General features: G+C 34.1%; 2 protein-coding genes across 3 annotated transcripts; one reads left to right on the forward strand and one right to left on the reverse strand.

Moving 5' to 3' along the window:
- The first annotated feature begins 283 nt into the window (after positions 1 to 283).
- On the forward strand, positions 284 to 9,552 carry LOC149740737 (synaptotagmin-1-like). 2 transcript variants are annotated; one of them, XM_089871523.1, is made up of 10 exons: positions 284 to 391; positions 3,515 to 3,746; positions 3,900 to 4,081; positions 4,494 to 4,601; positions 4,826 to 4,900; positions 5,223 to 5,315; positions 5,903 to 6,076; positions 6,577 to 6,720; positions 7,259 to 7,363; positions 7,577 to 9,552. In XM_089871523.1, the coding sequence occupies exons 2-10, from the start codon at positions 3,587 to 3,589 to the stop codon at positions 7,757 to 7,759; spliced, it is 1,224 nt and encodes a 407-aa protein (XP_089727649.1). In that variant the 5' UTR covers positions 284 to 391; positions 3,515 to 3,586; the 3' UTR covers positions 7,760 to 9,552. The 2 variants fall into 2 exon arrangements, with proteins under 2 accessions (XP_089727649.1, XP_089727648.1); XM_089871522.1 differs by lacking the exon at positions 284 to 391 and adding an exon at positions 2,911 to 3,134.
- A 373-nt stretch (positions 9,553 to 9,925) lies between these two features.
- On the reverse strand, positions 9,926 to 23,856 carry LOC149740738 (putative ATP-dependent RNA helicase DDX46). Its single transcript, XM_089871501.1, has 29 exons — positions 23,655 to 23,856; positions 23,020 to 23,183; positions 22,671 to 22,739; positions 22,354 to 22,457; positions 21,827 to 21,920; positions 21,610 to 21,696; positions 21,350 to 21,406; positions 21,069 to 21,134; positions 20,764 to 20,854; positions 20,218 to 20,398; positions 19,533 to 19,681; positions 19,286 to 19,396; positions 18,812 to 18,955; positions 18,191 to 18,342; positions 17,836 to 18,011; positions 17,333 to 17,454; positions 16,773 to 16,851; positions 15,596 to 15,678; positions 14,999 to 15,163; positions 14,503 to 14,665; positions 13,794 to 13,987; positions 13,280 to 13,417; positions 13,006 to 13,155; positions 12,327 to 12,509; positions 11,611 to 11,739; positions 11,187 to 11,270; positions 10,807 to 10,951; positions 10,442 to 10,515; positions 9,926 to 10,108 (listed from the first exon to the last, which is right to left on the reverse strand). Exons 1-29 carry the CDS (start codon positions 23,703 to 23,705, stop codon positions 10,061 to 10,063), a joined length of 3,453 nt encoding a protein of 1,150 aa, XP_089727627.1. The 5' UTR covers positions 23,706 to 23,856; the 3' UTR covers positions 9,926 to 10,060.
- Between the last annotated feature and the right edge of the window lie 327 nt (positions 23,857 to 24,183).

Raw genomic sequence — 24,183 nt, forward strand, 5'->3', positions numbered from 1 at the left:
AATGTTATAATATACGCCAACTCGAGCCTCCTAATTACTTAATTTAGGTTTAAAGCAGCTTGGCGCAAATCTGAACTTAAAATACTATACTGCCTTTTTTAAATTTTCCAGACAGGCAAAAAATAAAACCAATCTATTCGCCTAAAGGTTTAAATCACTTAAAAGTCTTGTAAACTTTTTATTGTTAATGTTCAAAGCAAGTATTAGATTGCTAACTATTTTTTTTTATAAAATGTTGTTTCTGTGTTGGTGTTTTTTTTACAGCGCGATTCGTTTTCCTTTATAGCATACTTTTGCCAGGTAAGACGCCGAGCTGGTGTGAGGAAATCGGTTTAACGGTAGTTTGTGGAATATCTTCAGATAGGTTCATTTTACAAATAAACATTAAAAGGTATATAAATGAATTAACCAATGCTTAAAAATTATTATTAATTATATACAGATGCGTCGTTTATAAAACAAGTAGATATTTTGGCTTTCAAAAGGCGAAATGTTTCTTTACTCAATTGATATTTTGTTTCATAAAATAGGTCAAATGCACAGTCATAGTCTCCTGAGGTTCAGTGGGTACATAAAGCAGTAGACCGTATAGTCCTGTAGGTAAGCTACGATCGATACACGGGTTCGTTTCGTTGCTTATGCTCTTCAATTATTTATTCCCATCTCTTTCCCTTGTTCAGCGCTTATATATCGGTTGCAAAATAGCAAGCCTCATGACGGAAGCATCGTTTTGTTAGTAAGAGAGAAATTAGCAAACAGCAAACAAGCGTAGATTAAATGTAAGAATATAACTTCGTTTTGAGAGTTATAAGTTAAGTTCTCGAATTGTTTCACATAAATGTAATCATCAGGCATCTATTTTCCGATTACTTTTACAAAGCCACTGCAAGAAATGTTTATAGAAGCGGGACTTCCGTTAATATTTTTCTAAAGAAACAGTTCATTAAAAGTGCAATAAACAGCGAAGTGCTATGTATATGCGTAGATGTTATCTACAGGATAGCTAAATGTCGCACTAAATGTCGAGTCCAGTTCACAATGCTGTAACATACAACTGAAGAATGACATAGTAGGGTGGGGTAAGATGGTACATGTTTTTATTCTATTTTCTTGTCTCAATTGGTAGTAAACAAAGAACATTTAAAGAATTCTAGAGCCGTATCTTCACGACTTCAATAGATCGTTGGTAATCTGTTAAAAAACACGATCAGAATACTCGGATAATATGTGGTAAAGGTGTCCCGTCTTCCCCAGTACTATATTTATATCATAAGTTTTCAGTTTCAATAGTTTCGCTACATAAGAAGCAAATCCCGTGCCATCAAATATAATTCCATATAACACAGGCTTTAGATTGAAAAGCACAACGCTGGTCGTTCACAATCAATAAGATCAATATAAAACCTTCATGTGAAATGAGCTGCGCTGTTTCATGGAATACATTTTGACCACATTTCGGTCAAAATAACCTTCTGTGAATTATAATACAGCTGTTTGAAAGGTTCACGTCACGCGTCGTTACAAAGTTTGAGGCATGTTGTTACGCTTGGTTGTCAATGTGTGTCACTGCAGAAGTAAGCCCATCAAAGTTTTTGTTATTCAGAGTATTTTCCCAAATTACCAAAGGTTTTGCTTACAGCTGTATGATTGTATCGTATTTATCTGTGTACATTACAAAGTCTTGTTGAAAAGTAAGTACTAACCATTTAACCGGATTAAATACCTTATGTATTTACCCACTATAGCAACGCTTTCATGGTTTCAGGAGCGCATATTGGAGAAAACGGGTTTGAATATTCGAGCAAACAAGGGCGGTCACAAAATAAAGATTAAGGAGACTGAAAACAAACAAAGCGACGGCTTTCATTCTTACCTAAGGCACAGCTCTCATGGCGACCGAGAAGTCAAAATTCTCGAGTTCGTACAAGTCTCGAAATACACGCTTCAGTAAAATTAAATGCAGATTTCGCGTGAAACAAAACGTTTCAAGAAATATAATTCGTATCGAACGCAACCGGGGTTCTGTATTTACCGTTGCTGTGATATTTACTTTATAACCGCTTAACAATTACAGCGTACGTAATACCGAATCAAACAATGGCATTTAATTGGCGACTTTGTAAGACATGTTCGACTCAAAATAGGTTCGGCTGCCTTAAGCATATTTCAAGCATGAAATGAAACTTTGTTTCACCATAACCAACCGTTTACGGTTAATTATTCTAAATCTAATTAATTAGTTACAGCGCTTTCGCTAAAACAACGGAAAATATATAGGTATGGTGTTCAGACTAAGACGTTTAGTTTGTAATCGACAGCTTATGTAGGTGTAACTTAACGACCAACGTAGTCTTGCGTTTTGCAACACTATTTTTATAGTTTGTGATTTTAAAGAAACAGGATATGACCTTATACGTTGTTGTTGGGGTCACTTATATTTGTCACCACTCATACCAAAACCTTAAGAGTCCGTATCCTTTCAGATCAATTCATTATTTGCGGTTTGAAAATCCCGGTTGATTGTGTATAGCGAATTGATTAATATCGTGCGTTTTTGCATATTAATTGCGGTTATATCTATGTCTTTATTTATGTTTTGTTTGGTGTTAAGTTATGGTAAATATCATGGTCGTTTTGTTATTATGGCAAAAAGCGTTGATGTCAAACCATTAGTAAAGTAGCATACTGATAATAAGTTGCTTCGTCATTTTCAATTTTCATTGAGGTACGTGGAGTCTTTCGATCAATGAAGTAATCAACGAAACCTATATTCTTTCGTCTATGACCGAGCTGCGTTCAAGGCAGTTACTTTTTGAGACGTAAGGGCATTTGCAATATCGATCATCAATATTGCAGGCGCTTTTTCTCTGCGAGCAACGGACCTTCTGGGACACTTTAGTACGAACGATGCTGTATTGTTGCTGGTAGCTTCGGGCTATATTTACTTGGCTGTCAGTTACAACAGTGAATAGAGGAGAGTTGATATAATTGTATGGTTAGCCACGTAACAGTCGACGCATTAAACAAAACCTGTCACAAACAGACTTCGGTAGCAGCGAATTAAATAATATTAGTTGTATAGGCTTTACAGTATCTTAAGTATCGGAAACTTTTAAGATAGCAGATAACCGGACGTGAGTCATTCGATAAATGATGTGTTAACAAAAGAAAGTTGATATTATTTATCGCAGTATAGAAATACAGACGTACAAACGTTCGATACATTCGACCGTTTTCCTTTATGTTATTATATTGTGATACTATTGTATTGAATAGTGCGTCACCATACGTGAATGCGACTTAAAATCGTCAAAATGCCGCGTGTTCATAACGAGACGATTGTAGGGAGTATTACAGAGTAAAAGAAATTTTAGTTCAGCCTTCATTACCCTACGGTAAAATGTTGCAACGGCTTGGAAATCGATTTTTAAATATGGCCAGCTTGTGGCGTTTGAATCTCGTATGGATTAATTTCCTTCATCAGGGATTTACATTTGAACCTTTTAATATATAGGTTTGTTCAATATTCGACCAAGTTATACCGCTGTAGTTGCTGATCAACTAAAGTTAGCGTGGAAGCAAGGAGATGTCCTTGTTTCGGAAGTTGGTAAAGAGAGCGGAAGACTCCTCTACTGATCCAACAAGTGATGCAGCGGATGCTCCGACAACAACACAACCTCCGGCACCAGGAGGAGATACTCCGGAGGATGTCTTGAAAGGAGCAATTGACAACATTTACTCAAAACGTGAGTTATTATATGACTGCTGCAGGTACTGCTAAAGAAGAATTAGTTAATTGGGTTGGGCAACAAGCTGTATAGACGAAAGTTAAGAAATACTAATTTCTTTATAAACAAATTTTATTTCAATTTACATAAAATTCAATGCATTGTTTTCAGTTCCAAGTTGGGCATGGATTCTGATCGCAATTGGGGCAGGACTTATATTGTTATGTGTCCTATACTGTTGCTGTAAGCGATGCTGCTGCAAAAAGAAGAAGAAAAAGCAAGAAAAGAAAGGCCTAAAGAACGCTATAGATCTTAAATCTGTAAAGAATATGGGTGACAGTTACAGAGAAAAAGTAAGAACGATAACTTTCATCACGCCAATATCCCCTTATAAGGTTCCACTCCAAAACTTTTAAATATTCCTTAAGAAAATTTACATTTTGAGAGTATAAGCGTGACGTAATATTAATTTATCTATTCTGTTTATCTATTCTATAAAAAAAAAAATCACCCACAAAGTAACATACATGGTAACTCGTAAGCTGGCACGAGGTGTTAAACCCGTGTGATAACGACTGTCGTTTTCCGGCCACGCGAGGATAAAGTAAGTTACATTCATTCATTCTGTTACAAATTGAAACGTCAGAATTATTCGGCTCACAAAATCAAAAAAAGCCACACAACGCCAGTCATTAAAACACGCTTGCAAGCACACAGGTAATTTTTGATCATAAGACTTATTTCCGTTGTTTGTTGAACTTTTAGGTCCAACCTGACGTTGACGAAGTTGATATCGGTGAAAAAGAAGACGAAGAAGAGAAGAAATTGGGAAAGTTGCAATTTTCACTTGATTATGATTTCCAACAAAACAATGTAAGTTACCAGTTGTTGTGAAACATTGTTGTTTCCTATTTAAATGTGTACTTTGGATAAAAAAACCTTATATACGTAATTAAATTTAATTACGTTTTATTAAAACCAATGTTTTTCGTCACGGTTTAAAATATTTGATCCAGGAGAATAATTCCTTGGAGTTTAGAATTCCGTTATCAGAATTAGAATATTTACAATTTTATTTAAAAAAATGATTTATACAGTTGGCTGTCGGGGTAATTCAAGCTGCGGATCTTCCTGGAATGGACATGGGAGGGACTTCGGATCCTTATGTCAAAGTGCGTCCGTTTGATTAAAAACATTCATTTCATTATTGACTTATTTTATTGTTAAAAATGTTAATAGCACAAAAACGGAACGAAATTTAGTGTTGCATGTGACGTATATGTTATTGTACGTCGAAGGAATATGACAGCTGTGACACAAATTAAGAAACTGGTTAATAATTACCAAGACACGATGGCGTGTTTCTATTTAAAAATTCATCATCATTTACTTTATATTTATAAACAACTTGTTTTTCTGCGGCTGTCACGCACATCAGCGTCGGTGCGTCACTTAACAAAATATGTTTCTAAAATTGGAACGAAATTTCCCAAGGTATTCATGCTTCCTGACAAGAAGAAAAAGCAAGAAACCAAAGTCCATCGAAAAACATTGAACCCGGTTTTCAACGAAACATTCAATTTCAAGGTCATTTTTTATTCTTTGTTAATAAGCTAATATAGCTGTGTAGTTTACCAATGGCGTGGCGAATGGATTACTTTGTACTAAACTGTGGCAGCTGTTCTTTCGGGTAAATTATTTAAATTGATCGAGGTTACGAATCCAGGAAATCGATGAAAATTTTTATTTGTTAAAGGCCGGTGCAACCAATGTATCGATTAGGACGTAGCAACTCAATAAACAACAATTAATGAAATTACAATAACAGACAGCTAATTTGGTTTAATTAAAAGTAAAAAAATATAGGATTTGCACATATATAGACTATAAGAAACAATTGAAAAGCAGTTCGGACTCTTAGAGTATTATCCGTTTTTAGTTCAAATATAGCCTGTAAGTGTATTTTACTTGTTTTTAATGCGTGGCCGTTCGTGTATGAACTTGTTAGTTCCGCTTTTGTGATCGTCACGCTACGGATTTTACAGCCTGGCCTGTATGGAATGCTGGTTCTATTCTATACTACAAAACATAACCAGAATTTAAGTTTTTCCTGCAATTTTATTAAAACTAATATTGTTATTAAGCGCAAACTTATTGAGAAATTACTAATAAAGGTACCATACAATGAAATTGGTGGAAAAACTTTGGTTTTCGCCGTTTACGACTTTGATCGCTTCTCAAAACACGATATTATCGGTGAAGTGAGAGTCCCTATGAACCAAGTCGATCTTGGTACGATCACTGAAGAATGGAGAGACTTAACCAGTGCCGAAAACGACAAAGAAAACGTGAGAATAAAGATTGTATTCTTTTCTTTTGTCTGCCATGGCCTCGCGCAAGGGTTTATATTTTACGACTACATTGTATTGTGTATACCTATACCGCGTTGCTTTTTGTTTACGATTAGAAATTAGAAATATTCCAGATCTATCTATTAAAAGGACGTCTGTTAATTACGAATTCTGTATTGATTTTAAATGTAACAACTAACCTGCTTTTAGTAATCGATTATCGCAATCACGTTAACATGTGGCGTGGCCAATCGAAGAAATACATCTGGTCGTACAAATGATAATCTTTATATTTAAGTTTCATTAAGCTTTGGACATTAAAGTAAAATGTTCCCAAATAGGACCACTTTTAAAATTAAAATTTAACAGACATTATGCTTCTTTTCGTAAAGAGATATATATTTTCATGACTTCTAATTCGACCAACATTATTCGCCTAATAGAGACCATAGCCTACAGATCACCAATCAGTATAACCAAAATGCTTTCTTATGCAGGAAAAACTTGGAGACATTTGCTTTTCACTGAGGTATGTCCCTACAGCTGGTAAACTCACAGTCGTTATCTTGGAGGCGAAAAACTTGAAAAAGATGGATGTTGGAGGATTATCTGATCCCTACGTGAAGATCACACTGATGCAGGTAAACACATATATATATAGTAGGTTGAGGTACTTTGTTCCATGTTTTCATTCTATTTTATCGTCTCATTTGGTGTATAGTAAACAAAGAATGTTTACATTATTATATAACCTCGTTATCGGGGCTGTAAAGAGTAATATACTGCTTTATATCCAGTGACTTGTATTCAGAATACAATTTAAAATTCCTATACAAAAGTATCCTCAAGTTATTCAATAGGTTAAGCAAATAAATCGCCCAGAATGTCAACTGTACAAAACTGTTGCAAAGTTAAACAGACGAAGAATATTTGTGTAAGAACTCATATACGTGTGTTTCTTTGTTAATAGAGTAATGTGGGGTAAGATGGGACTCCTTTAGCACATATTATCCAAATATGCTGATCGTGTTTTAAACAACTAACAACGGTCTATATGGGAAACATGAGAATATATGGATTTATAATTCTTTGAATGTTCTTTGTATATACTAATAAATGAGACGAAAAAAGAATAAAAGGTGTTCCATCTTCTACCATCCTACTATTTTCTTTTTTTAGGGAGGAAAACGTTTAAAGAAGAAAAAGACGACGATTAAAAAGAACACACTTAACCCCTACTTTAACGAGTCGTTTAGCTTTGAAGTCCCATTCGAACAAATACAGGTAACTGATTCAATATTTCCTCGCTTTAAAAAGTGTCTACGTTTCCATTGCTTCGTTACAGCTACTCGTTTGAATTATTCATGTCGACTCCGTCTTTCTTTAAAATTTAATCTCCCCTGCCCCGCGCACCGAATGACGCATTATACTGCCACGTAATATTACGGCTGTGACGTAATTTGTGGCTGTGACGTAAATTGTTAACTGTCGTCACAGAAAGTTGCCTTGGTGGTGAGCGTCTTCGACTACGATAGGATGGGAAAGAATGATCCGATTGGAAAACTAGTGCTCGGATGTAATGCCTCCGGTACCGAACTGCGACATTGGTCAGACATGTTGGCTTCGCCACGACGACCCATAGCGCAATGGCATACTCTGCAAATGGCGGAAGAAGGCTAGAGTTTTCAACAGGAAGTTTTTTCTTGTAATAACTAAAGCGGTTAGAAACTCGCCGCTAACCTAAACATGTAGTAAAAACGTAGATCAGCTGAGACAACAATTTCACAAGTTCCACATATATATATATTCCTGCACTTCGACACTCAAACCTCCACGGCAAGATTGCTTTTTCCTATTTATTTATTCCGAGCTGTATAGTCAGTACAACGAATCCGAATTTCTGCAAGCTTGCTTAACGCTTCAAATGTCTTAAATTGTCGTTCGTGGTTATCAATGTTATCGTTACCACGGGTACATGAATATTTCGTGCAATCAATGTCGTTAGATCGTAATCGAATGTTGTAGACTGTACTGCCCGCTAACCCTTTTCCGAATATATGTTATCCGTCCACTAACACAACACATTGACGCAATCTATTACTTTAAAATGTCACCGCAAAGGCACTTGACATACGAAAAACAGCGGTAAACAGACGCACATTCAAGAAATTGTATCCGTATGGTTAACCATTGTCGTAGCAGTGTTTCCTGTTAATTTCAAGAAAAACACAATAACAACAACAACAGTATCTCAAAATGGCCATTTAGATTAGGTTATCGTGTAGTTACATTGGCTTATCAGAGAAAGCACTCGGTCCAGCAAACCCGTTGGCCGGATAAGAAACGGTGCATGTAAAATCAATATATCGAGCGCTGATCGATATTAAAGAAATTAGATTTGCATTGCCCTTTACTCTGCAGCTTTAATATTCGCTTTGTAAAATTACTGGTCTCCAAATAAAAGCTCTGCTCGAATGCATAATTTTGCGTATACCACAAAACTAAATCTAACCGGATCCCAAACCGCATTTTACTGGTTCCGTATAGCCAACCGCTAAGTCATGCCATAGGCAAATACGTCATGATTAAATTTGGCGTGTCGTATGTCATCAAGATGATGTATGACCATACCCATGTCGTCTATGTTATATAAGCCTAGTTTGTGCATCGTACGTCGCTGTAGATCGAATTTCATTGGCTTGATTCAGAATTCCCCCCGGTGTAAGATTGCGTTTTCTCCTTGTTGCTTTTTATTTGATCAATATTCTGCTCTGTTCCTTGTATAGTTTCTTTATAATCTTCCCATGTCGTCACATGTCATTATTTATCTGCTTTATTATAAGACTACGTAACCCTTCAGTTTTCTTTGCTTTGCCACGATAGTAACTTCTGCGTAGTTATATCACAACTATGTGTCTACGAACTGTTCTGTACATAAGTGAACGTACATGTTTATCAACGGTGTGCAGCATTTGGTTGGGAATATCGTAAGGGTGCATAACTTTCTTCTTATTTTATGCAAGTCTTTTGGTCTGCTGGTTTTAGTGTTGTGACGGTTTGGGTTTGTGGGTGTTTTTAGTGGTCATGAATCATGATTTCAATTTGCACACAGCTCTGATTTTACCACCCTAATTGGGGTGGGTGTAAAAACTGAGCTTTTAGTAACTGTACATAACTTGGTTGTCGTCAGGTAGTTGTGTACACCGTAATGTTTATGTATGAAGTACTTTGCCGTAGAAAAGCAAATATAGGTAAATCCAATCAGTACATTGCAGTAACTTTTGTATATTTATGAATATCAGCTTCTTTATGTTACTTTGTGGTTCGTTTACTCCTGATATAACTCGTCGTAACTGAATAACTAACCGTGCACTTTTATCTTCATTTTCACCATTTATGTCGTAACACACGAGTCAACGTCACAATAATGTCGATATTCGACCACGAAATAAAGCTCCCAAAGCTAACATGAATTCCGGGTCACCTTTGTTAATTTTAGCATAAAAACCCAGGTCGTGTTAACATGACAACACAGGTCACAAGCTGTTGCGAACAGGGAATTTTAAGACCTTAAACTTCCGGGGCGAGAAATTGGTTCAGATGAAACGGTTTCATTTATTGCAAACTGGGTTTAAACGTATCAAAAATCCTCCTAAAATTCAGCGCTGCCATTGTACTACCATAGCCTAACAGAACCTATGTCCTGTTTTATTAGGTCGTAGAAGAAATTGGAAGAACGTAGTTAAAGCGACTCAATTTTCCGTGGTACAAGATGAAACCACTGAAAAACTTTTTTTTGTGATTAGTTTCATCTTTTAAAAATCACTTTGGCGCACTTGGGTGCCATTAGAATGATAAAACGATTTATTTCGGTTAGCGTTTTACTCAGTAATTTCAATTCACGATAAACGTAATTTTTGTTTTACAAACAAACTGCAACCACAACGGGCAGTGATGAGACACGCATGGAAGACTTTTCCATCACAAAACTTTGTATCTGCTCTTGTTGACCGGTTGGTAAGAATTTTGCTGAAAAACAATTTCAGTTAAAAGTAAATTTCGTAACACATGGGTTAATTTATAATTACATATTTTTTTTTCTCAAATTCTGTATCGTTATAACACAGGTGTTCTGTTTCATACACCTCATGCCAGCTTGTTACCCCGTATGTAACTTAGTGGGTGATTAATAGTCACCACTCGGTTGGAGCAATTCCCGTTAAGCGTCTTGGCCACAGTACATACACCCACAATGGTTACAGCATCAAGCTTTGAACCCAATATCCTTCGGTTGTTGGGCACTCTATACATGATACCCAATAAAACATACTGTAGATACCCAATAAAACATACTGTACTTACGAGTCGGATAAGCTCCTCTTTAATCAACCGGGTCACTTCATTCTTTGCTTTTTGTACAGCAAGCTCAGAAACCGCTGATAACAAATATTATAAAAATATGTCTAAATTTTATAATTTAAGCCTATTACAAAAAAGTTTAAGGTTTCAAGTAGTTGAAACCCAAAGTTAAAAAAATCCACATGTTTTAGTTGTTTCAGCAAAAAAATAATGAGACACCTTTGGCACACAATATCCAAACATCCTGATCTTGTTTTAAATAAAAAACACTTTCCCACCCTACGATATTATGTGCTAAAGGTGTCCCATCTTCCCCAACCCTACTATATCTTCCCCAGCCTACTATAATATGGTATACACTCAACCACCTTCGATAGCGAGATAAAGTTTCCGATCTTCTTCACCCGGTTGCTTTCCTTTCGGGAAATACTGCCCCCTAATGGTAATTCCTGCTTCACTATATTCACTGATTTGAACGAGAGTGTCCTTCGAGGTAACCTTCCATCTGCATGTCTGTAATACAGGTTTATATCTTATTACACATGTTCCTATAAAACAAAATTCAACTAAATTTGATTTTAAACCATCCATAACTTTACTTCATTTCTTTGAAAACCTTCATGGTGACTGCAAAAATTGTATAAATAAATTACATGTTTACATGCAATCCACACAAATTTTCACACAAAAGAAATTCAAAAAGACACGCAGTTCAGTGTTCACACAAATTAACATATAGTTGTACTACCTGAGGGAAGTCGTTAATTTCTAATTCTTCCTCGTAACGCTTGAGCGAGTTCTTTGATTCGTCTTCCTCCTCATCTGGTTTCTCCTGGAAATACAAAAAACATTTTTTTACTTATATTTTTAAAAACATCATGATAAATCGTTTGTCATGTTACATATCATATATGTTTGTCGGTAACTTGTAGGGAAAGTTGTTCTGCAAATTTTAAGTTAACATGTTAAACCCTGTGTATAACTTTGTACGTTATTATTGTTTACATGTAAAATGAGATTGCAGCTTAAAATTAGCAGCCATGAGAAAAGTACCACAATGCGCTACTGTTTAAAAATATGTGATAAACATTAAGGTAAAAAATTATGTGCTACTTGAAAATTCCCGAGTTAAATTTCAAGTTGAGATGAATAAATACAGAATACGAACACACCTGTGGTACATAGTTGAGCTTCAAGTTGATTTTCTCGGCCATTTGTTCTGCGATGGTTTTGGCTGAAACTTTGGGTCCAGTGAAGACGCCACCTTTCATTAATGCGGTGGCTGCTTGTTGCATAACATCCTGTTTATTTGAATATGGTGCATTTTGGGGGGTGCTAAGTTATACATCATGGTTTTTAAATTTCAAGGTAGTATTATTCCCTGTATGTGAGGTCCAGCCATAGGTTCTTAGATTTAAGCAAGGAATGGCCGATTACCCTATTCGAGGTAGTATACAAATGATCTTTCGTTATTTGAACACAGAACGTAAAAAACAGCATAATTAAACTTTGTTGTGGTATTGGACCGATCACAACCTGCCAGGAAACTTAGTAATGCATTTTACTCTGACTTAAAAGGTGTCATAGGAAAACTTTACACAAATGCAAATCATATTTGAGCAAACCACATGTGACTTACATGCCACAGTAAAAAAATAAGTTTAATCTGCGTCACATAAAGTTTGTCTATCCGTGAACCATATTGATTAAATGCAACTTTGTTTACGCTTGCGGTGTCAAAAAACGACTGTGGTTATAACACGGGTGTTCTGTTTCATTCACCTCGTGCAAGCTTACAAGTTACCATCTATGTTACTTTGTGGATGGTTATTATTTATTTAAACAACTTTGCCACGGCGCGATGCAGTTTACCCTAACTCCAAATTACCTGAGCCCCAGCCCCCAGGTTCCTCTGCATGTTAATCTTAGATGCAAGTCGCTTGGCAACATCTAACTTGGCTTTATTTGCATTAACCCCAGCACCAGGAGCAGTAGTTGCGTTGCTGATAGAGCCGAGGACATCTTTCACAATCTTCTTGCTATTGAACATGGATTCTATTTGCTCATCAATCTGAAATAAACGTTCAATAAAAGTTGATTGACATCCAAGGTTTTTACAGAAAACGTAATAACATTTGTACGTCAATGACATTGTATGTTTTTTGTTAGTTACATTTATAGAAGATCGGATCCATACTGTATTTCTTTACACAAAAATCGTTCAACTCTATGAGCACTAGATTATGGTCAGATTCACAGAATTTAATACTGTGTACACTGTACAGCCTAATCAATAATCAGCCATTGTAATAATAACATTATTTGTCTCTTTGATTAAGGTAGCAAAACTTTAGAAATATTTTAAACAAAAATACAGGATATAGTGACAAAAGAGTTGTTAAAACACTCTTACAGTTAAAAACATATTTACATTTATTTGGAAGAAAATAAGCGTGGTCGCTACACCTAGAAGACAAACGAGCCATGTATGTTTAATTATTTTTCATTTATAATTCTTATAGAAAATAAAAATGTGCATAAAGAATATTAATTAAATAAAAACTCACATCTTCCGCCGCCTCATCATCATCTGAGTCCTGCAATCCCAACGCAGCTTTCTGGATTTGTTTTCTTTCTTTAGCAATCACATATTCTGTTTCGTCAAATTTGAAACCCCGTCCAGTGAAACCACTGTTGGATTTTACTGACTTTCCTTGCTGTAAGAAATTCACGATGAGCGGTTACTTATAAAATTTTGTTACTTTTGCTACCAGGCATAATGTAAAAATCTTTCAACGGCTCATCCGGCGAGAAAACTTAAATTTTTATTTTAACACTCACCGCTTTTTGTTCCTCTTTAAATTGGTTCCATAACATTTCAAGATCAGGAGGCACTTTGGTTAAGCTGAGTTCGAGAGCTTTGATAATTTCACCGGCGTATCTAGCTTGATCTTGAGTGATAAAGGTGTATGCAAAGCCCTGGTTAGTTGAAGTTATTTAAAAAGTCCTTGTTTTTCAGGTGAAGGTGTATAAATAGAAAACTATATCAATCAAGACATTAGTAGGTTTATGATCACAGTAAACATTCTATTCTTATTGAGTGAGGTCATACGGCAAGGGACATAGGAGAAGCTTGGTGTTGAAAACAAAAAATATTGAAACTTGATTTTAAAACAAACAAGTAAACAGTTAAATAATAAAGTTTTTATAGCATAGTGTTTAATTGCATGCATTATGAAAAACTGTGAGGTAAACCAATACAGCACAGTCTAATACCAGACTTTATGACCCAGATTTTATATTTACAAGACTTTATTTGGGTATAAAAAAATCTGCATAATTTGCACCAATATACCTTATTCCCTGCCCGTCCAGTTCTTCCACATCTGTGCACATAATCCTCATAATGATTGGGGCAGTTGAAGTTTACGACAAGAATTAGATTTTTAACGTCGAGACCTCTCGCGGCAACAGATGTCGCAATTAACAGTTGGTTTACTCCTCTCTTGAAATCGCTGATAATCGAATCTCGGTCGTATTGATCAATACCTGGAAGAGAAATATTGAATGGCTAGCAGAAAAAACGAAAAACTACTGTTGTCGTTGTGCAATGAAAAAGTACTTATATTAATAACTTGATTATGATTAAAAATTACTGGTTAACGTTGGAAAATTACAAAAAAATTGTAATTTTGTTCATGAAGGAAAATTACTGCTAAATGATGGAAAGTAACAAGAATCTTGGTAATTTGTGGAAAATTACTGATGTAAAATGGAAAATTACAAAAGTATTGGTAATTTGGTTTATGATGGAAAATTACTTTGTGGGTAATTTGTTATTTTTTATATTGTATGGTTGACAATTTAGAAAGCCCATTAGTGATCACTGGGTTGGAGCAATTACCGTACAGTGTCTTGCTCAAGGACACATTTTGCACTACCTACTACAAATATTAACAGAGAAGGGCCTTGAATTCTCCCTTTACAAGGCAGTCCTATAACAGGCAATACACCACATAATAGTTCAACAAAAAAATTTTTTTCTAAAATTTTAACTATCATACCTCCATGCAAAGCCATGCATGAATAACTTTTGTCCATTAACTCCTTTAGAAGATAATCTGCTCGTTCCTGTTTATCAACAAATACCAAGACTGCTCCTTTCTCCTGGTATTGACCAAGCAACTCAAGAAGTTTCAAGAATTTTTGTTCCTCTGTCAAAATCAACTGCATGGAAGAGTGTCGTGTTATAAGATCAAATAAAGACAAAGTACTCACAGCTAAGATATGCGGTTATTAACGCTTTATGTGTAATATCTGTTAACCGATCTTTTTACAAAAATTCATAGTGGAAATATGATCAGTCTCAATATTACCTTTTTTATAATTTTTTCTAAAACTATTACCTTAAATAAATCACAAAAAAGACAAAAATTGTAAAACAGGCGAAAGTAATGTCATGTTGTCAATCTGACACCATTATCACAATGTCGATACAAATTAGATTTTTTACCAGAAAAGCTAATCCTAAATTAATGGTATATACAACAAACAACACACCACTTGTTGCTTGACATCCGAACAAACCACGCTCCTTCCTCCAACTTGTACCTCGACTGGTTTGTTCAATATACGTCTCGCTAGCGCCTCCATCTGGCGAGGAAATGTCGCTGAAAAAAGAACTGTTTGTCGGTCCGGTCGACAAGAGTTGATCACGTGCATCACCTAGTGGTTATTTTAATATTTAGACGACACTTGAAATAAAAACACTAACTGTGTAATTGCAATAATTCGAAAACACTTAAAAAGGTCACTAAATATTAAGATTATTTTATTGATAAACATAATGATATTTATTTGTATTTGAATGAATGAATGTAATTTATTTTAGCAAATTTTTCATACAATTAGTACATTTTTGTATTTTTCTTTTATTTCTTTTAACCGTTTGAAAATTTTAACAGCATAAGAAACCACTGGGTTAGAACTATGACTACTAAAATCCTTTCCGAAAAACTACACCATAAAATATATAATAAATGGGTATACGGCCCTATTTTAAGGTTTTGGTAAATTTGCTGTAGAGTGTAGTATTTTATGCTTTTTAGAAAAATAAAATTGTGTGGTTTAATAATGAAATAAGACAAATAATTTTACCTGCGGTTCAAACCCCATATCAAACATACGGTCCGCTTCATCAAGTACAAGGTATGTACATCTTCTCAGGTTTGTAACGCGACCTACATACAAATCCAATATAAAAACAAGGAATAAATATTAAATAGAGTTTGAAACATTGTATGTAAAGTTTCCTAAGGTGGGGGAAGATGGGACACTTTTTCTTTTGATTTTATTGTTCCATTTGGTAGTAAATAAAGAACATTTAAAGAATTATAAAACCGTATCTTCACGACTACCATAGACCGTTTTTAGTTGTTTAAAACACAATCCAGATATTTGGATATTATGTGCTAAAGGTGTCCCATCTTTCCCCACATTACTATATTAACAAGACCAAGTAACCGAACGAGACCAACTCGGCAGAAGAGACGACATCACCTACGGAAGAACCACAAATATATTACATGGCATGTGCATAGATTGGGGTGTTTAACATACTACACACAGGCATATGCTATCCACGGGTCTAAATTCCCATGTTATTTTATGACATCTTTTAAATAGGGAGTTAGCAAAACGGTGATTCACGATTTAAGTTATATTTTATGACACTTGAGAGAAGATGTCCGGGGCGGACCTGCAAAAAATGAGAAGCATCAGTGTCGGCTCATGATTGGTTCATCTTATTTATCACCCGTGCCCCACTTTAAAGAAAACTCAAAATTTACGGAAAGTTTTGAATTGTTATAAACTTTTCACAGGAAATTCAAAACTTGGTATTTAAACTTCATAAAAACGTGTTTTTCTAACTGTTATATACTTTTCCACTTTTATATGTAAAAAAATAATGTAAATTTTGGTTGCATTTGCCAAAGACTTTCAGGTAATTTTTCAAAATAAAAACAGTAGTATATGTTTAAAATATAGCCACAATTGAATGGACAAGCATGCAAATAAACTGACACACTTAGAATGTGCGCCAGACCGATCATACCATGTTCATTTTTTTATCTATGTTCAATTAGGTTTTAATATTAAAATGGAAGCCATACAAAAACATATCACTCATGGGGTATATATATTTAAATTAAATCCCTACAAAAACAAAAAAATGATAATACTAATGATTGTATCCGTATGAGCATAACACTCTGGCAGCAATACTTTAAACATAACATCCTAAGTATGTAATAAAATACTAGCATAGACCCACCGTTATTCACAGTCAACATATCGATCATTCTTCCTGGTGTACAAACTATTATCTCGGCTCCTCTCTTCAACTCAGCAATCTAAATTAAAAGAAATATTTGTCTTTTTTGTTGCTTTTGTTACTAGATATATATTACAGAACTAATTTTCTAGGACAATAAATTTTGTTTTAAACTTTAAACACAGTTTCTTGACAACAATTTAGTTATAAAGTGAATAAAGTTTTAACAAATGCTGACACAAGTAAGAAGTGTGTTTGAGCGGTCACATTGTAACTAAAAGATACCAAGTTTAACAGTGCCAGAAAATTTTAAATAGATGGAATGCAAAGTGTCATGGGCTGGGTAAATATTATATAATTCCATTTGTAACCAGTGTATGATGCAAGAAAAAAGAATGTTTTTCATTACAAGAAATTAATGGAATCAAAAGTTCAATAATTTTAAGGTTTTTAAATTTTTTATGTCTTATCTGTTATCTTAGATGGTAAAAAAAATTAAAAAATTAAAATTAAAACCAATAAACTAGATTATGAAGTTAAAGTTTTTTTTATATTTTAACCTGCTCTGAAATTCCAGTTCCCCCATACACACAAACAACATGAAGTTTAAGAGATTTTGTGAATTTCTTGCATTCCTTGGTGATTTGTAGCGCAAGCTCTCGAGTTGGAGTCATAATTACAGCTGGAATAAACATTTCATTAATTTGCATCGTTGCTACCATTGTGGGCGTTTGTGTCTTTGGACAAGACAATTAACGACAATTGGTCCAACCCAGTGGCACTAATGGGCTGTCCAAATTATCAGCCATACACATAAAAATACCACCTACAAAGTTACATTAGTGGCAAACTCCTAGTCTGGCACGAAGTGTATGAAACAGAACATCCGTGTTGCAATGACTGTAGTTATTTATATACTTAATTTTTTTTAAAACCCTTATTACTTTTTTCTGGCTGTGCCGCTACCAACGACTCATGGGAAACCTTTGAATTAGCAAGTTTATAAATAATATTCCATCACTCATATACACAGGTTTGTAACCAAAACAGAAGAAATATTCACCAATAGGTCCTTCTGTATCTTCAAGAGGTCGTTGATCCATAATTTGCCGAAGCATCGGCAGCAAGAACGCAACTGTCTTTCCACTCCCAGTCTTTGCTATTCCTATCAAGTCATGCCCGGACATAATAGCTGGTATTGCTTGTGCTTGAATCACGGTCGGCTTCTCATAATTTGCTCTGTGTGAAGTAAACAGAATGAATGAATGTAACTTGCTTTATTCTCGTGTGGTTGGATAATAAAAGTCGTTATAACACAGGTGTCCTGTTTCATACACCCCGTGCCCGCTCATAAGTTACCATGTATGTTACTTTGTTAATGATAATTTTTTCAATTTTTTTTTATTATGAGAACTTACTTTTTCAGCGCATTTAACATCTTGTATGAAACGCCAGCTTGTACCCATGACTGTATGGGCTTTGGACAACTTTTTCCTCGAATTTTAATGTTTTCCATGTCAAACCTCATCGCCTCAACTTGCTCTGTGGTTAAAGCAGCAAGCTCTGGAACCTGAGGCAACATAGAGAGGGTGAATTAGGTTTAGTAAATAAAGTCTTGATGAAAGTACAAGTATTATTGTAGTCACACTGTATAGCAGTTGTTGTTACTTTTGGAAAGCGTTTTTAATCGGCCACAAAGTAACATGGTTTAGCTGTAAGCTGCTGGCACGAAGTGTATGAAACAGAACACCCCTGTTATACTGACTGTTGTTTTTCAGTCACATATGGATAAAGCAAATTACATTCTTTCACTCATTCAGTTAGATTACATCCACTTTAAACACTACTTTAGCAAAATTTTTACTTCTTGTGACATACCTTTCTAATCTTTAATTAAAAGTAGATAATATCTCATTGAAATACAGATTAATTTCTAAATTATAACAAAATAAATATTTTCCACAAAAACTACAAACTTGATTAAATCTGAAAATGTACAGTATGGTAAATTCTACCACATTCTAATATAGTACATTTACCTCAACATAAAAATTCTTGCGAAAATTTTCGTACGGAATCTTTGAATGATCGATTGTGGTTTCCAACTTCTTTGGTTGTTGTCGGTTGGTTTGGAATTTACTGAAAGCTGAATCGAGCGACTCTTCTTCTTCTTCAGATGAATACTAGACATAATATTAAAGGTTATTTTATATTCTATTCTACATAACATAATTTCTGTTTATCTCTTAGGATACTGGAGCCAAGATTAAAACAACAAAGCCAACTAAATCAGCAATAAAGCGACAGTCATTATACACCTGGACGACATGGTGCAGGTAAAAACAAATTGAAAAAAATTTCAAATAAGAGCACCACAAACGTTGGAAATACATAATAATTTTTATACCAGATAATATTTACATTATGCCTGGTAGCAGAAGTAACAGAGTAAATACACCAAACAAGACAAATTAGGTAATTATTATATATTATTATTATCAAAAAGCGCTTACTTCCATTGCATCCATATTTCCTTCCATTAATTCCCCTTTAACTTTCCCTTTGTTGGATTTTGAGGCAACAGAAGTTATTCTGCTTACCTGGGGACCATCTTTTTCAGATTTCTGAAAACATTTAATTTTAAAATTTAGCTATGTTTGTTATTGAAATTTTTGTTAAAAGAATTTAAATAATTTTATTTTAAAATTTAGATATTTTTGCTTGGTAGAATAAGCTGAAAAAAGATAAAAGACAAGTTACATTTGTGTCGTTTTTGTTTTGTGTCAAATCCATCATAAAAGCATCAAGAGGGTCAACTTCTTCTTCTTCTTCTTCAACTTTCTTCTTCTCAACATCCATCTTCTGATCTTCAGCATCTCCTGCATCCATTTTGTTCTCATTATCTCCATCTGTGATAGCAGAATAACATAATAACATAGGTGAGGTCCATGCCGTAGCATTCTGGGTGATTGGGTAATGGCCCAATTCTGGCGTAAAACCCAGGATACATGTCGTGCCAAGCTGCAGGAGCTTACCCACAAAGAATAGAAAAGAATTACAATATTCTAATATAAATTTTTATTTATGTTTTTAAAAAGGTAGGAAAGATCATGTTATTTAAACAACGAATAAAAACAACTTAACAGCAAAACACAACAGTTGTTAAAACACAATATGCATAAAAATTGTTGGAAATAGTGTCATTTAAAAGCGTGGCTGTTACATCCAAAAAAAACAACACTGTCACCTCAGCTGCTAGCTTTCAAATAAAATGCATTGTAACTAGCTTTCTTTATTAGCGAGTAGTGAAGTAATATATTTTACAGAAGAAACTACAAAACTTGATCGAAATCACTTTGTACAGTTATCAGTGTGTTTAATAAATTATTTAAATGTGATCGCAGTTCAGAAAAAAAAAATTGTAATTTTTAAACTTTAAACCAACCTAATTCTTCATCATCGTCGTCATCTTCAAGCGACCAAATTTTTCTCGGTTTATTCTCATCATCCTCATCGTTCCCATCTCCAGTATTGGAGGACTTTTGCTCCGACCTCCACTTTTCAACTCTCTCCCTTCGCTTCTTCATCTCATCTTCCAACTTCGCTTGCTCGAAGTCTTGCAATAACTGACAAAAAATATTAAAATACAAAAAAAATATAAAAAATAATAAAAAATTTAAAAGGTATATTGAAATACGAAAAAAGGATCCACAGTTTCATTATGATCTTTAGCTTTACAACACAACAAAATTTATCACGCAACAAATATGAAGCAGTAGCCCAAAATTTAAAAACACTTGCTAAACTATTGCTAAATTGTTTTCACTATTGCTAAATATTTCTTGAATAATAAATATGGGCCTTAAGTTTTTTTTTTTTTTTTTTTTTTCAAAGAGGGGAGAGGGCCGTTATCCCCTGAACGCCCCTCTGCGCTACTGGCTGGAAATATTAAAAAAATTCAAATTTAAAAAATATATGAAAACAAACAAACCGGGTTGACATCACTAAACTTGGATGCGGTTTTTCTTCCATCTTTATCATTTCCACTTTTTGATTTTCCATCTTTACCACGAGAACGAGATCTTTTTAGAAATGTAAAAAAATGTATTACATAAAACAAAGGTTTTATTTGTGTTTTACTTCTTTTTTTAAATTTTATTTTATGTTGTTATATTTTTAGATTGTATGTAATGTATGTGATTAAGAAAACTGTACATGTGCCGCTTAATGTTACAGTTTTTTTTAAACTTTCAGCTTTTTCCACCAAACCAACTGTGACAAATCAAAATTATTTACCTTCTTCGTGATCGTGAGCGGCGTGATCTGTCACGTGATCGATGTCTTTCACGTGAGCGCGACCTCCTGTTAAAGTGAACACGATAAAAAAAAACATGATAAAACATATAGCGGGAACTTTAAATTATAGAATAGGTGTAAATATTGGAAATTTAAAAAAAATGTTAACATAGTGCAACATAATGAATAAATACATTTGGTTAAAAAGGTTTTAAAGTAAAGCATTAAATAAATGTTAAAACAAAAAATCATCAGAATTTAGATATAGATTAAAAACCAACCTTCTTCTTCTATGAGGAGAACGAGATCTTCTTCTTCTTTCTGGTGATCGTGATCTTCTAAAAATACACGAGTTTTATTTCAGTTATGTACTGACTGCAATGTCATGCAAGGTTAATATAGCTACCATACACGATACACAACTATGTTTCAACTGTATTTACATAGGATTCATAGGCTACTACTATGTATTAATGTATATATATATATAAATAAACACATTTTGGTAAGTGGTTTAAATTAAACATATATTTTAAATTACCTTCTGTCTTTTTTATCTCTCGATTCCTTCTCTCTTTCATTTCTTTCAGCTTTCCTCTTTTCTGTTTTTACTTTCGTAGTTGAATCACTGTAAAAATATAAATCACTTTATACAAAAAAATTACATAATTTTATATACTATATATATATATTAAGCATTTCATAATTACATACTTAGTCATAACTAAAATAACTGAAACTATAGTAGCTTATCTTACCTGGTTTTAACGTCTTTCACTTTAATATTTCCATTATTTACAGTAGTAGTTGTTGCAGTGGATTCTGTTGTTGTAGTTTCACTGCTTGGTTTAACTAAAATACACACAGAATGTCAACTGGGTTTAATCATACAAAGGGTACAGGTCATACAACACTGATTTTACAATGTTAATTGTATAGATGATATTCCTTTAGCTGGTTCTTTTACCAGTACCAATTTTAGCCTCAAAACGTTTCTTAGGCCTCACTGATAACCACTGTCTAATTTTAATTGAAAAATTGGTTGTTTATGTTGAAAATTAAATTTAGAAATGTGTCAAGTCGATGTAAAATATCAAACAACTCATTGAAAACACTGTTTTAAACATCTTGTACACATGTATGCTTAGAGAAAGGTGCCACACTATTATTTGGGTGTAATTTGGAAATTGTTCTCACTAAATGCTATGGTAAGAAATAAGGATAGCTTAATAAATTACAATTTACTTACAATACACAATACAATGTAGAATTGCTACACAAATACCTGTTGTGGTTTTAGCATCAGAGCTGTCACTACCAGAAGAACTTTCACTTCTTCCTCTTTTTTTGTTTTTACTTCTGGAACGACGTGATCTTCGTTCTTTTGATCTAATGTTCCATATAACAACTAATTACTACAGTTTATGAATAAAACTCAGTGGCAGGCAACGACAGTCATTATAACACAGGTGTTCTGTTTCTTACACCTCAGGCCAGCTTACGAGTAACCACGTATGTAACTTTGCGGGGGACTTTTTAGGAGATTTTCTTTTACATTATCATTTAGCTTAGCAGGCTAAAACAAAACACAAGACAGTTAACCTTTTTCTTCTTCTGTCTCTTGAACCCGATCTTCTTTCTCTTGATCGTCTTCGTTTATGTGAAGGACTTCTATGAAATAAGAAATAACACATTTTAAACATAATCAAGAAATAATAGTACATATTAAAATAAACACAGACTTGATTTTCTTTAATTTTGTACTCCCAACACTTTATATACAACTGGGGGACCTTGATTGAATGAAATACCTTAATGCATCTAATTAAATAAAAAAATTAATGTAACTTGCTTTATCGACGACAGGCCTTTAAGTAAAGTAATCTTTGTGCTTCATAAATTTGTTTGCGCATATATAGGCGGTTCTAATAAAAATAATTATTGAGCATACTTTTTGCGCCTCGGTGATCTGTTGCGAGATCTTGATCTTCGTCCTTTTGATCTCGATCGTTTACGACTTCTTGATCGTGATCGATGTCTTTTACGAGATTTTGATTCATCTTTCCTTACTTTCGTTTTTTCTTCAGTGGGTTTTCCATTTTCCTCAGCAGATGCCTAAAACAATTGATTTTTATTATAGCTTTAAATATTTTATAAGTAGCCTATACCAGCACTTTTAACAGCACTGGTGGGACATAAAGATGTTTTAGAAAGGCTACAGAACATTACAAAAACAGAAAAGCTTCCAATTTTTAAACATTTTTCAGTTACGCAAAAAATATGTTTTTTCTTTGTTCATATGTTTTATGGTATAACTTTTATATTAAATAAAAACCTATAAACCAAAAGCCTTTTGTTACAACTCAGCATATACGAGTGGTAATTTTGCCACATTTTTTTACAGTGACTGAATAATGTTTTTTTTTGTAAAAACAGCATAAATGAATGAGTGTAACTTGCTTTATCCCCGCGTGGGCAGTAAAGGACAGTCGTTATAACACCAGTGTTATGTTCCGTACACCCCGTGCCAGCTTACAAGTTACTACGTATATGGATTGTAGAATTGAATATAACTTTGTAAATCACCTGTTCCACAGCAGTCCCTGGTGGTTTCTCAGCAGGCACTCCATTTTCCATTGTTAGAAAAAGATACTTCTATACAGCCTATAACGCAATTAAACTGCAGAATCTACAAGTTAAGTCTTTAAATATAACGTAAAAGTGGTAAAACATAGTAACATACATGTATTCTAAATTTCGCATTGTTCGCGAAATAGGAAAACGGGATTCCCCAGTTTCATTACCAAAAGAAAAAGTTTTTCATAGAAACGAACGGCTGGGTAACGGGCCATTTCTAGCCTAAAACCCAGGTTATTGACAAGAACCTCACCCACACAGAATAGAATAAAAGGTCTTTTCTTCTCAACGCTACGAAACACTGACTTTTGCAGGTAATGTACAAATTTAAACAATTGATTGTTTTGGAAAGCAAATAATCCAACTTTAAATGTTGTTGGTATAAAGTATTTCATATGAGTGAGAGTTTGGGTGTGGGTTCCTCGGGAAAAATAGTAAAACACTGACCCATAGCTTGGATAGATAGAATTAATATTTA

This window comes from Ciona robusta, chromosome 2, assembly GCF_009617815.1.
Source record: "Ciona robusta chromosome 2, ASM961781v2".
Taxonomy (NCBI): Eukaryota; Metazoa; Chordata; class Ascidiacea; order Phlebobranchia; family Cionidae; genus Ciona; species Ciona robusta.

What these genes read in the sequence shown, in the direction of transcription:
- LOC149740738 (XM_089871501.1), bottom strand. Translation starts at nt 23,705, where the DNA reads ATGGAAAATGGAGTGCCTGCTGAGAAACCACCAGGGACTGCTGTGGAA. An exon ending in AGATCACCGAGGCGCAAAAA is followed by an intron (nt 22,740 to 23,019) that starts GTATGCTCAATA and finishes CTTATTTCATAG; the next exon opens with AAGTCCTTCACATAAACGAA. An exon ending in ATATGGGGTTTGAACCGCAG is followed by an intron (nt 15,164 to 15,595) that starts GTAAAATTATTT and finishes AATAACCACTAG; the next exon opens with GTGATGCACGTGATCAACTC.
- LOC149740737 (XM_089871523.1), top strand. Translation starts at nt 3,587, where the DNA reads ATGTCCTTGTTTCGGAAGTTGGTAAAGAGAGCGGAAGACTCCTCTACT. An exon ending in ATGATTTCCAACAAAACAAT is followed by an intron (nt 4,602 to 4,825) that starts GTAAGTTACCAG and finishes TGATTTATACAG; the next exon opens with TTGGCTGTCGGGGTAATTCA. An exon ending in TCCCATTCGAACAAATACAG is followed by an intron (nt 7,364 to 7,576) that starts GTAACTGATTCA and finishes CTGTCGTCACAG; the next exon opens with AAAGTTGCCTTGGTGGTGAG.